Source organism: Mchenga conophoros, linkage group LG19, assembly GCF_057382185.1.
Source record: "Mchenga conophoros isolate Kocher_MC1m ecotype Shallow Benthic linkage group LG19, M_conophoros_male_GT1.1, whole genome shotgun sequence".
Taxonomy (NCBI): Eukaryota; Metazoa; Chordata; class Actinopteri; order Cichliformes; family Cichlidae; genus Mchenga; species Mchenga conophoros.
The window spans coordinates 19847971-19863870 of NC_140544.1; the positions used below are offsets into that span (position 1 = coordinate 19847971).

At 38.3% G+C, this 15900-nt stretch overlaps 2 protein-coding genes across 6 annotated transcripts; one reads left to right on the top strand and one right to left on the bottom strand.

The window, feature by feature from the left end:
- Positions 1-195: 195 nt before the first annotated feature.
- Positions 196-3435, bottom strand: cenpo (centromere protein O). Of its 2 annotated transcripts, none has more exons than XM_085258381.1 (7): positions 3294-3435; positions 2898-3032; positions 2567-2718; positions 1936-2086; positions 1509-1780; positions 893-1052; positions 196-482 (listed from the first exon to the last, which is right to left on the bottom strand). In XM_085258381.1, exons 1-7 carry the CDS (start codon positions 3388-3390, stop codon positions 373-375), a joined length of 1077 nt encoding a protein of 358 aa, XP_085114507.1. In that variant the 5' UTR covers positions 3391-3435; the 3' UTR covers positions 196-372. The 2 variants fall into 2 exon arrangements, with proteins under 2 accessions (XP_085114507.1, XP_085114509.1); XM_085258383.1 differs by having other exon boundaries at positions 3348-3405.
- Positions 2944-13859, top strand: slc5a6b (solute carrier family 5 member 6). Of its 4 annotated transcripts, none has more exons than XM_085258376.1 (17): positions 2944-3101; positions 3266-3322; positions 4667-5126; positions 5211-5276; positions 6199-6250; positions 6361-6428; positions 6693-6847; positions 7324-7464; positions 7803-7932; positions 8321-8409; positions 9779-9891; positions 9994-10064; positions 10143-10229; positions 10306-10457; positions 10532-10638; positions 10724-10845; positions 12861-13859. In XM_085258376.1, the coding sequence occupies exons 3-17, from the start codon at positions 4779-4781 to the stop codon at positions 12996-12998; spliced, it is 1839 nt and encodes a 612-aa protein (XP_085114502.1). In that variant the 5' UTR covers positions 2944-3101; positions 3266-3322; positions 4667-4778; the 3' UTR covers positions 12999-13859. The 4 variants fall into 4 exon arrangements, with proteins under 4 accessions (XP_085114502.1, XP_085114505.1, XP_085114504.1 ...); XM_085258379.1 differs by having other exon boundaries at positions 10532-10642; positions 12861-13000; XM_085258377.1 differs by having other exon boundaries at positions 2988-3101; positions 3248-3322.
- The last annotated feature ends 2041 nt before the right edge of the window (positions 13860-15900 follow it).

The following is a 15900-nucleotide window of genomic DNA, read 5'->3' on the forward strand; positions in this document are numbered from 1 at the left end:
TGTTTTTCCTTTCTTTATTAGAAAGAGGGACAATACATATTATTGAACATTTTAACAAATGTAACTATGCCAGATTATAGCCTAATTTCCATCTGTAGACCCTCTGGCAGGTTGATGTTACACACAAGTTAATAGCAACATCAGAGACAGTATTTACAGACCATGTATATAGAGACAGGGACAAAAAAACAGCGATCGCATCACAAATATGACTTTTATTGCCTGAATTTTAAGACTTTTTGCTTGAACATTTGGAAACTTCACTTTCTTACAATTTAATACCTTAAAAACAAAAATGAAAAATGAGTAAGTACATTACTCTTTTAGCAAAATGCAACAGCAAAACTCATTTAATACATATTAGTGAATAAATTAAGCAATGCTTCCCATTTTCTTCATGGTTATTAAAGCTTTGTGCACAGGAGTCTCCATAAGTAAGGTGCAGTTTTTCTTCCACTGTGGAGAATCGGGAAGCTGTTTGTCTGCAACAAACAAAAGGAAATCAACATTAAACAACATTACCAAATTTAAGTTTTATGGGTGTCTTTAACAACAACATCACATGTTTGTAAACAGACTTTCTACATCTATTAAATGGACAAAAGTATCGGGTCGCATTACAGCAAAAGTCTGCTCAGCCACTGAAACAGTCCTGTCACTTCATGAACCGTTTGTGGCAGGACTGTTGTGGCTCCTGAACACTTCCACTTTTAATATACTTGAAGCTGATGGTTGAATATCTAGGATTTCACAAGCTTCCTTTTTGCAATTCAGTGACCGCTTTACAATGACCATTACTTCCACAAATGTTCGTAAAAGCATGTTGCATCATACGCCTGTGGGAATGGGACTGAGTTTGCATTTAAAACAAAAATGAATGTGAAACTCCTACCTTCACTTTCCAGATGGACTCGTGTGGGGAGACATCTGGTGTGGTCCGTGTAGTCCAGTGTGCAGAGCACAGCTGTCTTTTCTCTCGGCACAGTGAATAACAGCACCAGTAGTGAACATAAAACATTACTCTCCATCACCTCAACAGACTTATGTTTCTCCTATAAACAAAAAGCAAAACAGGGTCAATTTGATATTGTTTTAAAACAAATAGCAATGAATACAAAACGGTTTTGTGCTTTAAAGGCCATAAATAGTTTGTGCTTAACATTAATGGGTTCTTGGCTTTCAAAATTTACGAATGGAACAAAACTCCACGGTTTCTACTGTTCACCAACAAAACTACAGGTTTCATAAAAAGAACTGTGCAACTGTTTAGGGTACTTTTGATTGTTATATTCTTATTCATAATTTAATCAAAGTGTAAATTAATTCTGTAGTAGAACAAGCCCAAACGTCCAGCCAGAGATATGTTTAAAAAAAAAAAATCTTCAGCCACCTAAACATGGAGTCCTGCAACAGATGGCTTTGCCCTCCCAGAATGCTGACATGATGGAGTCAACATCAGCTACTGAGGGATATGGTGAAATATAATTTAAAAAAGTGAAATCTGGCACCTTAACAAGCTTCAGCTGCTGCTTGCGACCAGCAAAGGCGTTGAGATGTTTGCTGAGGGTGTCCAGAAACACCCTCAGGTCTGTCTGCATGTTGTTCTGCTCAGCAAGGTTGTTTAGGGGAATAAAGGGAGGGATGTTGTGGCGACTAATCTTTACAGTTGGCTTCAGATCAATCTCCAGGTTAAAGGTGTCTAAGAAGACGTCCTCATAGGCCGTTGCGATAGATACGCACGCTCCTTTCCCCTTGCGAGTCTTTATGATGTCATACCCACCTGATGATATCAGCAAATAAAACAGAGCAGGAAAAAAGAGAGGATTAAAACAGACCAATAAAGATCTGAAATATGAGACACACTGGAAAAAGTCAGTGAAAACATCTCCAGGTGACACTGAAACAGAGGAAGTAATACTGCAGTTAGGCTGATACCAATGAGGTGATGAGCATGTAGAAGATCTTTCAGCTGAGTGTGTCTGGCCATGAGCCGCAAAAGTTTTGAGTTCTCCGACTCTTCCTCCATGTTCTCCTCTTCTTCATCTGCACACTGTTTGTCCATAGCCAACCTCAGTTTCTGGAGGTCCTGTAACAGGGAAGTGCAACCAGCATGTGAAAGTGATGTAACGTTTCAGACCCAGTTCAAATGTGAGCATCATATTAACATGAAATCAGTTGGTTTATCACTGCTTTCTCACACCTAAGTAAACAATCAGGATCGGAATCCCAATCAAAAATACTATTATATGCCTGTCAAACAGTGGTTCATCTCTCGAGTTGTGTACCTTCTTTATGCTTGAATGATTTATAGATCGGTGTTAAATGGCTTAACAAAGAAATACAATATTCTTCTGAAAATGGTCAGGTAAGGATGAGTACTCTACTGTAGTATATAAGTAAAACACTAACATAAACTACTATATCTTGATAAATATTTCAATGTAATCGTACTATAAACTGTATATTTTATGAATATAAATACGGCTTATAATTTTATAAATTTATCACGTGTTTTGCGTAAATATTTGTCCGCTAAGTTAGCTTCTACCATCATGAGCCCCCAAACCTGGTGCGTCTGTATCTGTGCCTTCAGCTGCTCTCTCTGGGTCTTCAGTGCTTCAACTTTAGCCTTCAGCTCCATCACACGACTGTGCTGCTGAAGCTGAGTTTTACGACTCCTGGCTTTAACTTCCAGCAGACTCAGGTGACTCAAAACACCTGAGGATAAAGCACACATTTACTAACTTCTAAAGGACACAAACGAATGTTTTACTGTTGGGCTAATAGACATTAGCTCATAGCATTAGCAGGCTAACGAACTTTGCATCACAACAATGTTCTTTATAAGCTAGCTTGCGGTGTCGCTAAGCTAGTTAAAAGCTCTCGCTCCGAGGTACCTTTCGCAGGTGCTCCCTCCATGTTTCCCGAGTCTTTTTCTTTATTTTTCTGTACGTACTTGATCCGATGTAAACATCCACTCCTCTTGCAAGTTTTTGATTTTGGCGGCTGTTGCGTCACCACACCGCCCACTTCTTCAACCCCGGAAGAAAATTAAAAACAGTTTGCGATCACATGGAGCAATGGAGCGACAGATTAGCATGGTAAGTGTGTTCAAGTCCTTTTTTCAACATAGCATAAGTTTAAACACACAAGACACACGTTTATTTGAAAATACAACCCTTGATTTTCATAAAGTCGTGATTTCATTCATGGAAATACCTTCCTCATCAAGCTTTAACTAACGCAGTGCTCTTGAACGTCTCAGTGAAAGGCATGGTGACGGTTACACTCACCCGGATACCCACAGTGCTGCCCTGTAAAGGTAACCCTGCTCAATGCCGTTGTACCTGTTCTGTCTCCGCTAGCACACTGTTTCCTCTCACACACCATGCTGTCTTGATTAGGGCCATTTCCTTCATACCCAGTCAAGTTATGCAGATAACGTTACAGACGGTCACGGGACAGTTATTTATAACTAAAATATCAAAGCTACAGCAACAGTGTCTCCAAGTCAAATTAAAGTCACTTTTAAAATCCTGCATCATGCTTTGCTATAGTACAACGAGGCTTTTGTGACCTTGTATTTTGTGCACCTCCTTTGTGGGGTTTGAGGCAAAATGATCAATTAATTGATCAGCAGAGATTTTTACAGTATATTAATACCTAATCTGGCTCCCGGCCAGATGAAAGGATTTCAACCTTCAGTCTGTTTTAATGTGGAAGGAAATCAAAACAAGATACATGAGGATGCCACCCTGGACTCTTGAGTGACACCTATTTGTAATGCAAAAAACCCCAAAATGTTTTGAAAACAATCTTCTAGGTGATTTTTCTTGATTTAGTTAAGCAGTCAATTTAAAAATACTGCAATTTATAGTACATTCCACTGAAATATTTTTTATTGGCTGTATATTCTGATAGGAAAACACGTTTTAAAATGACCTTTTAACCCCTCTTCGCCACAGCTGGAAGCGCTTGTTTAAACGTTTGATGTCATTGACCTTGAAAACTCACAGTGACTGGTTCCTGCTGTAGCTCAGGAGCAAGGAACCTCCCCCTTTCCAAAACAGCTGACATTATTTTTGGATCAGCACAAGCAGGGAAAAGTTGACATAGTGAGAGGTTACGTGACTTCAGTTTGTCTGCTTTACATTGCACAGATTGGTGATATTCTCATGTAGCAGTGGTGCTTTGATGCAAGCATTACAGTTTAGTGACAGCAGACTCAGTGCTGAATCTGTTTGTCTGAGCAGGAGCACAAATGTCTAAGAAAAGCACAAGGAAATCAGCTGTGTGCAGATGTGTTTCTTCTCCAACTTTTGCAAAGTTGTTGTTGTTTTTTTAAATTTTATAAGCAGAAAAGGGCTGAATAGAATAATATTACATAATATAAATAATAACTCTGGATATCTGAGCAGATCACCTCACATGCAAATGATAAATAGACAGGTTCTTAAATAGCACTTTTCTAATCTGAGCACTCACTCATTCACACCCTTTCATACAAGCACTTTTTAATGCTTAAATGCTTTCTGTCTGACATTTATACTCGAATGGATGTATCAGAGAGCAACTTGAGTTTAGTATCTTGCCCAGGATTCAAAGCACCAACCTTTAACAGCCAGCCCACATGCATATTTATTCAGCTTTTTTTGTTTCCTTCAAGGTTTTTGGACTGTTATGACTGATGGGTGTGAACAAGGACGTTTCCTATTTTTCTGACCGTGTGTGTGAAGAAGCACACAATCTTCTCAAACTGCAGCCAGGAGACAATCAAGATGGACCCGTCCGACCAGAAGTTCTTCACGGTTATAGACTATGTGATATTTGCCGTCTTACTCGCTGCCTCTATGGGCATCGGGCTGTACTACGCTCTGTCTGGTGGGCGTCAGCGCACGACTCAAGAGTTCTTAATGGCAGACAGAAGCATGGGCTGCCTCCCCGTTTCCCTCTCGCTCATTGCCTCGTTCCAGTCGGCCGTGGCTATCATTGGCGTACCAGCAGAGATCTACACGCACGGCACTCAGTACTGGTTCATCGGCTGCGCCTACATCCTGGGCCTCTTCATTCCAGCTCACATTTTCATTCCAGTGTTTTACAGACTGCGCGTCTCAAGCGCTTACCAGGTTTGCCGAAGCATTTTCATTTTTCACCAGTACTCATTTAAAGCAAGCTTATCTTTAGATTTCTTATGCTGCTTTGTTTCACAGTATCTTGAGCTGCGCTTCAGCAAAGCAGTACGCATATGTGGAACTTTCACCTTCATCTTTCAAATGGTGAGTGCAGCACTGCAGTGCAATAACACAGGATGTGCTGATGCAAGGTTTTTTCCCAATATTTGATATTCAAATACCACAGCTACAAATATAACATAACTGCTGTCTTTCTCACAGGAGTAAAATATAAATAACCTCCCTTGTGTAACCTATTAAGAATTTTTTTTAAATGTAACATAACATTTTATAATAATCGGATTCTGTAGGGATGGTGCCAAAAAATAAGTTTAGGCTTACAGTTTTTTTTTAAAAATTTTTTTAAATTTACAACTGGTAAAAATAAAGACAGAATAAGTGTAAATGACAGGGTTAGAGAAGGTGGACAAGTTTAATGGAGCTGGAGATGGTAGAGTTGAAGATGTTAATATTTTCACTGAGAGGGGCCAAAATTGGCAAGATTAGAAATAACTACATCAGAGGGACAGGTTAGATTGAGCAGTTTGGAGACAAAGTTAAGATAAGGCTGAGATGGTTTGGACGTGTGCAGAGAAGCGATATATGCTGGACAAAAGATGTTGATGGTGGAGCTGCCAGGCAGGAAGAAAGGAGGAAGACCACAGAAAAGATTATGGATGTACTGAAGGAGGACATACACAGGGTTGGTGTGACAGAGGAGGATGTTAGAGATAGTGTGAGATGGAGGCAGATGATCCACTGTGGCGACCTTTAAAGAGAGCAGGCAGGAGAAGAGGAAGACTGATACCCAGTAGCTATGTCATGTTGTACCAGCTCTAGTTTTATTTTAAGCAGATATAATAAAGCGGTGTAAATATTCTTTTTTTTTACTCTCAGCTATAAGGATAATAAACTTAATGTCACTTTGCACATTTAGTGGACCGCTTTAGTGCATTCAATAATATAAAGGCCTTAAAGTTCAAAGGTTTTTCTATGAAGCTGACATTTTCTTTTTGCCCGACTGCAGGTTATCTATATGGGAGTTTGTGTGTATACTCCTGCCTTTGCACTAAATGCAGGTAAGAAGAGGTCATTTATTTATTTATTTATTTATTTTTTACTTTCTCATTGAACTTAACTAAATAATTCTTGTAGTTCAGTGGGTTGCTCTCTGTCTCTGTTTTTGCAGTCACTGGGTTTGAACTATGGGGAACAGTGCTGGCCACTGGACTCGTGTGCACATTGTACACAACACTGGTGAGTTACATCACAGGCTCAGTTTGAATCAGCCTTGAATAAATTGAGAGTGATTTTATTGAGCTTAACCTGATAGGAATGACTTGCTCTTCTGTCAACACTGCCTTTGCTACTCTATAAAAATAACTTGCAAGAACTGACAAAAAACCTGCAAAAAATACCCATAAATATTTTTTAGTAGGGTCTTTATTTTTGAGTAGCAGTTGAATACTTCTTGATTCACATATGTAGCCTTTTAATGCTTTCGGTGCCTTTTTGTCTCAGGGTGGTTTGAAGGCCGTCATCTGGACAGACGTCTTTCAGACTGTTGTGATGTTTGCAGGGCAGCTGGCTGTCATTGTGGTGGGAGTGCAGAAGACTGGAGGAGTGGCTGATGTTTGGAGGAAAGTCTGGGAGGGAAACCGCATCTCTGGCCTCGAGTGCGTTTGAAGTTTGCTTAATGGAAACGACTCTATATGAATATGTGAAATATGCAGGCAAGGGGCATGATATTTGATACTGAAAGCTTTCTGGGGTGTACAACACTGAGCACACATTAGTTGCATGCAGATGAAGATGGGGGGGGGGGGGGGGGGGGAATAAAATACACGGCACATATATCCAGATGATAGTCAAATACATCGCACACTCCAATAAAGCTGTCATTATTTTTCGTACCGGCAACCACACGAAACTTCCTTCTTTCTAACAGTCTTTCAAACAGCTGCAGAATTAAAGCACTCTGAAATCTAATGCTTTGTTTTGTTGTAGCTCGTACATTTAAAAACCACAGTGCGGTTTTTCTGGTGAGAAATTAGGTTTGCATTTGGTTATTAAAATTTACCATGCATTTGATTTCATAAGATATAGTCTTTAAACCGCATCTCTCTCTCTCTTTCTCTCGCCTGTGATACAGTCTAAACCCAGATCCGACAGAGAGACACACCTTCTGGACTCTTGGGGTCGGTGGGGTCTTCCTCATGCTGTCCCTGTATGGTGTGAACCAGGCTCAGGTCCAAAGATACCTCAGCTCACGCACAGAGAAAGAGGCTGTCAGGTAAGCAGTGGCTTTGATATTAAAGCAAAGATTCTTGTGAATTCATACTGATAATATGTTCTACAGTTATTCATGACACAACAGAGATGGAAGGAGACGGTAGATGAGCCTCTCAATATTTTATTTCAAGCTAGCTTGTATGTATTCATGTGCTTTATTAAATCCCGTGGCTGTTAGATTAGCTATATGTGTTAGCCACTCTGCTCTGCAAGTTTAAAGGAGGGTGCTCCAAAAAAACATGAAAAAAACATCTGCAAAAAGGATGAGTGAAATAAAAAGAAAATGACAAGAAGCTGACTTCAAAGTTAGCACCTTATTATGTTCCCAACCTCCTGCAGGTCTTGCTACATGGTTTTTCCCTCCCTGCAGCTGGCTCTGGCTCTAAGTTGTGTGATGGGGCTGGTCATGTTTGCACGTTACTGTGGAGAGGACCACTCTGACAAGCTGGCCAGTTCTTCACGGGATGCAGTGAGTTGCACTGTGCTGTGTAATGTTTTTAGTGTTCCCATCCATCCATCCATCCATCCATCCATCCATCCATCCATCCATCCAGGATGAATATTGCATAACTGTCATACTCTTCTCTGGAGTAAACAAAATCTGAAGTGAAATATGAAGGATGATCAAAAATATTCGTGCCGAATTAAACAAAGTACCCCTGAGAGCACAAAAAAACCCAGCATTGGTATTTGCATATTTTATAGTGATACCTTTCATTACATTCGACTCATGTCTCTCTAGTGTGTTTTGGACATCAGAGATGATACAATATGTGTTTTGTTCCTGGCAAATTGTACATTTATGCAAATCGAACTGAAGGTACCAGGAAGATATGTTTATAGTTTGTTTCCCACAGATGGTGATATATTTTGTGATGGATATGCTGCACGGTCTGCCTGGGCTGCCTGGACTCTTCATTGCTTGTTTATTCAGTGCAGCCCTCAGGTACGGGACTTTCCACAGTTTCTGCAGAGACAGAATAATTTTTACTACCAATCCTCTTTCCACAGTATTTCATCCCTCAGCTTTAGGCTTGTCATGATACCTGCATTATCTACTCATCGTCACGTATGGACACATTTTCAATAATTGTCCATGACCCCAACATTGCATGATGTTTACATGCATCTTTGTTAAAATAGGAAACATTTTAACTCACATTTCCAAAAGGAAAACAGGTTTTTCACTCTCATTAAAAGTGAAGAGACAAAAAAAAAAAAAATTTTTTTTTTTTTTTTTTTTTTGCTGTAATTTGTGGCTGTGCTGATCTTTGTGATGCAGTTTCACTGTCAGTGGGGCACAGGTACTGCTCCTACACACACACAGAGTGAACCTGGGGGGTGTACTACGAACCAAGATTAATGGATTAGTGTGCTATGCTGAGTCTAAAGTCATACATTACAGTGTGAATAACCTGCTGCATTTGTAGGCTATTTGTCATGAAGAATACCATAAAGGTGGCCCTCTTTTCAGGTTAGATCACCATAGCAACTTCTGCTGAACAGCTAACCTGGGCTGGAACAGGTTATGTTCACAATTGGAAGTGACTCATTTTCACTATTTCTATTATTTACAGAATCTTTAAGTGTTGTATAGATTCACTGCTTAAGGAACCAGTTTTACCTGTAGAGATGTAGCTTAGTAACGCCACCAGTTTAAGCCCAGCTATAAAGTTACAGCAGCACAAACCGTTGCTATAATTTTACAGCTGCTAGTCTCATTGCCACTGGAATTTACATTTATGAAGTTGGTGATACAGAAAATATGTAAATGTTTGTGTTTCATTTGTAGGTCATTTTATCTACAGATGTGACTTTTAGTGACTTTTACTTTGATCTTGTGACAAACTCTCCTGGTGTCCATTTTACTGACTCAGAACTGAACACACTGCATAATTTTGATCTTTTAAATGCAAGTTTGAAAGTTTCAGAGCTCTAACGCGCAGATGTCACATATTTGTGTCTATCTCTGATAGGAATTGTAGGTTTTCTCAAGCGAGTAAACATAAAGAGAACCTGACTGTTTATGTGGAGCTTGCTTTATAGCTCTGTTGTGGAGTTGAAACACTGTTCCATTCTCTTTATCTCTTGAAGATAATTAATAGGAGAATTTCCTCAAATTTGTTACCAAAGTTCACCTGGACTCAAAGATAAGACTTGGTACAGACCTATAATACAAGGTGGTAACTGCGGTTGTTTATCTTTTACATCAACTCTTATTGCTGTAATGATTTAGTAACTAGAATCCAAGAGGTGAAACATGCCTTTAATTTGCATTTTAAAGTTACACGCCCTTTTTCCCTTTTCTTGTTTAGCACCATATCGTCGGCCTTCAACTCATTAGCTACTGTAACAATGGAAGACCTCATCAAACCGCAATATCCTGCCATGACTGAGGCGAGAGCAACCCTGCTGTCCAAAGTTTTAGGTCTGCTCTCTGAAGCTTTAAATGTTGCAATTTGTGAATTAAAGCAGTGAATTGAAAATGATGCTTTGACCCTAAAGTTTATACTTGTGTCTCCTTAATAAGCTATGTCCTATGGACTGCTCTGCCTGGCCATGGCATATCTCACTCACCTCATGGGTGATTCGGTTTTACAGGTAAGCTCGCACCGGTTATAACTTTATAATCAACATACTTCTATGTTTGGACCGATTGTTTATCATATTTAACGTTAGGTGGCTTTGAAAATCTTCGGCATGGTTGGTGGTCCTATTCTTGGTCTGTTTTGTCTCGGGATGTTCTTCCCGTGGGCCAACTCCATCGTAAGTTGACTTCTAACGTAAATTCACAATAATGCTGTTTATTTATTTATTAACTTATTTTGGTAATTGTTTCCAGGGAGCTCTGGTAGGTCTGTGTGCAGGACTGGTTGTGGCTTTCTGGCTCGGCATTGGAAGCATCCTCAATCGTAGCACAAGACCACTACCACTCGAATGCGGCACCAATGCGACTATTGCTATTCAGACAGCGTTCAACAATACCACTCTGAGGTACAGATCACTCCGGCTGCACACTGTGACCTCTCCTCATTGATCATCTCCTTAAGCATCTCTTTGTTCTTCAGCCAACCGTCTGGACTCAAGAGATTTTACTCCCTGTCCTACATGTGGTACAGTGGCTTTAACTGCACTACAGTCATTTTAATAGGCCTGATTATCAGCTTTCTCACAGGTAGGTGAGTTCTTATGCATATCTTTATTGTCCATAACTTTTCTTTATAAAATTTTTATTAGAAATTCTTAATTATGTTTCTTAGGCCCAACAAAGGAAGAAGATGTGATGCCAGGAACACTCTATCCCCTGTTAGGAAAACTTTTTTGTTTTCTACCTGAACACCTGAAGAAGAAGCTCTGCTGTGTGACTCCACTGGGACAAACGGTGAGTGAAAGGATCGATTTAATAGCAAAGAACCTTGCAACATTTATATATGATGTATTTGCAGTAGAATAATAGTAAAGCATTAAGTAAAGATGGTGGTACAACTGTGTAACCCCGGTGAGACAGAGATGATGTTTTGAAATGTTTACTAGAATTTGGAAGCGCGGGACTTTTTTCAAGAGCCTCTTTTCAGGATCATGATTTGCAGGCGGCTAAAGTGGGATTTGGCAGCTTGGGCGTAGTGGTGCAGCATGGGAAACTAAATCACTTTAAATAAATCAGAATAATTTGTTTTGCTCTTTCTGCCCTTTTTAGCCAACCGAATTCTGCATGATATTAGTAACTGTTACACAAGCTTTATAACTAATTTCCAACACCTAAACCTTTCCAATAAGAAAGGTACAATTCAGTGAATCTAATCAGCATCGTCACTTTGAATATACATTCGTGTCAGCTACCTAGATGTAAACAGTCCAGCACTGTAAACTTTAACACATTACTCCAAACTAACCAGTTTAGCCTGTCCTAAATTTCCTGATATTTTCATCCAGTCTTTGTATAACACAGAATTAGTGTACTTCAGTTCATTGTGCAAGAAATTGTAATTCAGCAACACATCATTTATTTATAAATATCTGACTCAAATTTTTTTAAAGTTAATTACAACATTATATATACACTTTAAAATTCCAAGCATGTAAATTTCACTTTCTAAGCAGTGCTCGCCTTTGAAAATAATCATCCTTCCTTTCTTGTCCTGTCTTTCTTGCATCTTTTTCCATCTCTGATAGTGCCACATATTAACATTTTATTCTAACCCTGTAAAATACAGAAAGTGTCCACATACAAACTTCACATCTGCATCATGAACCCATTGCAGAGTTGAAAGCGAAAAAGGATGAGTTTGCAGTGCTTGCAGGCCATGGATGTAATTATTTTCTTATTATTGAGCAAATATCTATATGCCGTCACTAGAAGCAATGCCAGGCTGCAGTACATGAAAAATTAACTCATCCAGTAGTGATATGTATGAACCTGCGGATTAGATTTATTTATTAACTGACTGCTAATCACCAGGATTAACACTGCAAATTGCAGATTGTTCAGTCGTGCAAATTTAAAAGTAATTTTTATTGAGCTGACCTGACAGGTTGATGAAGGCTATTGCAAAATGTAGGTGCTACAACCTGAAAAGCCTCTGGTTTTAAAGTAAGAATTGGAACAGTTAGACTAATCAGATAATCAGAGAGACTCTAATGAAGAATATTTCAGTCTTGTGTAAGGAATCCTCATATCAGTCAGGGCTATGTGAGAAACTCATAGTTCTTTTTAGACTAAAACTGAAAGAGGTGCATTCACCTATTTCCAAGGACTTAAAAGGATTCAGGACTGGGTGACTTCCTTCATCTTTATTATAAGTAATTTATCCTAACTGATTCGTCAAAGGTTGTATTCTTGCAGGAGTAAAAATCTGGTCTCAGAGACATTTTTTTATTATGTTGGAGATGGTGGGAGGGATTATCTGTAAACATCTTCAGGCACCACTGAATATAATGCTGCTTCCCCTTTTTTTTCCCCAAAATTAGACTAAATATTATGTATGCTTGCTTGCATTTCGTTCGTATTTACTCTGCATCATTTAGAGTCAAAATTCAGAAGTTGGCAGCAGTCAGTCATTCTAACAGTTTATGGAAATGTGTAGCACAAAATACAGCAGTAGCAGTATGTGAAGCATCCCTGGTTTGATCCCCTTTGGGGCTTTATCAGAAAGGATCTCTGGCATAAAATACCAAATTGAACATGTAAAGCTACCTTCTGTGGAGACCCCTTGTGAATAAGAGAGTGCCTACCAGTAGCATTTAGCATAATGTCAGCATGCTAACTAACATGGTTTTTATAATCAAAATGATCACTGTTAAATATTTGCTGCTTTTTCACAGGTATGAATATTTGATAAAATCAGTTTCCTTATGTGTGTTTTTATCTTTTTAAATTAAAAAAATATCTACATATAGCTTGCAGCGCCGCAGAGGCAACCTTCACAACACAAAGAAGGTAATGGACTGGCATTCCCACAAGAAGATAGATCATCACTGGAAGAGAGGGAAAATTTTCTTCCCGAGACTTTCGTAGAGTATGAAACCGCAGTGTGACGTCGACGTCTGTCACAAGAGGCTCTATTCAGCTCCCTCTAAAAATTTACATGTAGAAGTTGTGAATATCGTCCACATTAGATTGATGCCTGCAGCATTCAAAGCTACAAATTTTTCAACATTTAACATCAGAATTTTTTGTTTGTTTGCTTTTCTATTTATGTCAAAAGACTCAGCTGAACCTGTCAGTGTCTGAGTCAGTTATGTCTTACTTACATACTCTACTCTACTCAGCTTTATGTGAATGCAGCTGACAAATTGACCTTGTACTAGGCCCTGAGGCAGCTCCTCGGTTAAACATCCGTTTTAGCTTTTCTTCCATTAAGCAGGTTTATTCGGATTGAGGGCCCCTCGCAAACAGCAGAGCCAAAGCTGAGTCCCTGAGATGATTATCTTAGGAATATCCACTCTCACCTTGACATAAATGAGCAAAGACTATAGAGGCAACTTTCACACCTAAACTTTGCACATATGCCAACCTCATTATATTTTGGCCATGTTAAATTTGAGCATCTCCTATTGAAACAGTATAAAAAACTGCAGCAAGTAGGGTGAAGAATAACAGACTCACTTCAGATTGTTAGCTGCTTTCTGGAAGGTTTTTCCTGAGTACATGTTAAAAAGCTGAACTATGCTGATATATGTCAAAATTGATACGTTGGGAGCTTGACATAAGAGGAAAAGAAGTAAACATATTTTATGGTGATATTTTCTTTGTACTTGATGACTGTTTAGCATTACTGTGGCTGTTTTAAAAATGGTCCTGTGAAAAGATACAGCCTTGTCTGTTAAGAATGTTTGATTATTACTTGACCGAAAAAGTACAAAACTTTCTAAAGAGAATTAAAGATTTTATAGTTACGTTGTTGTCTTTTGTGTTGTTTTCATTAGTTTTTGTAGTTTTATGTTTTGACTTTTTTATTCATTTTTTTTGTCTGTAGTTTTGAATAGATTTGTTTCTGTAAGTTTTAAGAAAATGTTTAAAGTTTAGTTTTTTATATTATTGAAATTGTTTATTTGATTTTTATCCTCTAATACTGGGGTAATTTCACATCTTTAAGAAGTTTAGAGTAAATATTAAAGTAAACACAACACTTTGTAAAAGGAATTGACCCAGAGCTACACAATCATCTCAGTCTCAGTGTTAGGAAGCGCAAATGATTCCTTATGTTTGACATGTTCAAAAAGTCAGTGAAACTGGTCGATATGACTGAAACTAGCACCACTGAATGAACAATGTCATCCCACTGTTCATTCAGTGGTGCTAGTTTCAGTCGTTATGCAACGTACTGTTTATAAGATTGGGGAAACCTGCAGTCAGCTGAGGCTGAAGAAGTCATTTGGATGAGTGACGAAACGTTTCTCCCACTGAAAACGCTACGACATCCAGATGAACAGAATCAACCTTTTGGGTTTTGTTTTGTTTTCCTAAGTTTTTATTTTATTTTTGCAGTTGCAAATTTCAGCGGGCCCTGTACAAGTTTCACACATGAAGATCAGTATAATGTAGCTGGAGGACTGTTTTTAAATTGTATTTAATTCGAAAACAGTTGATTACTTTTGTTAAACTTCCTGAATTAAAGTTGGAAGTCGACACTTCAATTGCATATTGATTGTTTGATTTAAAATCCACTGGGGTGGTGTATAGAGGCAAAATGACAAAAATTGAGTCCCTGTCCAAATTTACAACTAGTGCTATTTATAATTAGCTTGCATTAAAAATACAGGCTTGGTGTTTAAATGATTAGACATTTTTCAAACTTACTCAAACATCGTACTGAGTTAGTTGTATTAATATAATATCGTACTTTCCTTAAAGCAATTTGATTTTTTTCTTAACTTGCCTGTACCGTACAATGTATATAATAAGTAACTGGACAGAAAAACACCAACAGTATTAGGATTTAAATATATGAGCTATTTTCCAGCTAGTTACATCATTAAAATGTTGTTAATATAAAGATCTACATTCCAATCATGTATTCAAGTCACAAAATATTATCATTTATGCTTTTAGACACTTTTTACTCTTGTACATTTTGAATGCGCTATTTTTTTTTTTTCAACTTAGTCTCCCTTCATGCACATGTTTTCGGTTGTGGCTGGTTAGATTTAGACTTCTCTGCAACATTCAAACTAAAAGAAATGTTTTGCATGTTCACATCAAGTTTGGGAGAAAGCAGCTTTTATTCTGGATGTCCTTTTTTTTTTTTTTTAAGATAAACAAGGAAGTTTGCCAATACTATCTTTTTTCTTTTAACCAACTGATAAGTCATCGGTTTAAATAATATCCAGATTGTTAAGATGATGAATGAAAATATTATTTTAGAAATATATTATTACACTACTACTACAGTGTTATCAGAATAGGAACGACTGAAAGCTAAAAGTAATTTTTTTTTTCATTCATTCTGTTTAATAAGTAATTTTCATCAAACATGAGTTATTTGTATGTAACACATTCATCCACTTTTCAGGGTCGTGGGGAGCACTGCAGCCTATCCCAGCTGTATTAGGGGGAGAGGCAGGGTACACCCTGGACAGGTCGCCAGTCTGTTGCAGGGCTAACACATAGACAGAGACAACCAATCTCACTCACATTCACTCCTGTATTCACACCTATGGGCAATTTAGTGTTTCCAATTAAACTAACCCCACCTGCATGTCTTTGGGAGGAAGCCGAAGTACCGCGGAGAACCCACTCAAACACCACACAGAAAGACCCCGGCCTGATGGTGGAATTGAACTCAGTTGAACTCCTCTATATTAAATCACCTGTGAAAATATAATTGAATGCGATGTCAAGTCACTGCATATGTTTAATCTAAAAATCAAATTTGAGGCTAATTATTTAAAAACAAATAATAAGAGTTAGATGCCATAACTCTCCAAATAGATTTTG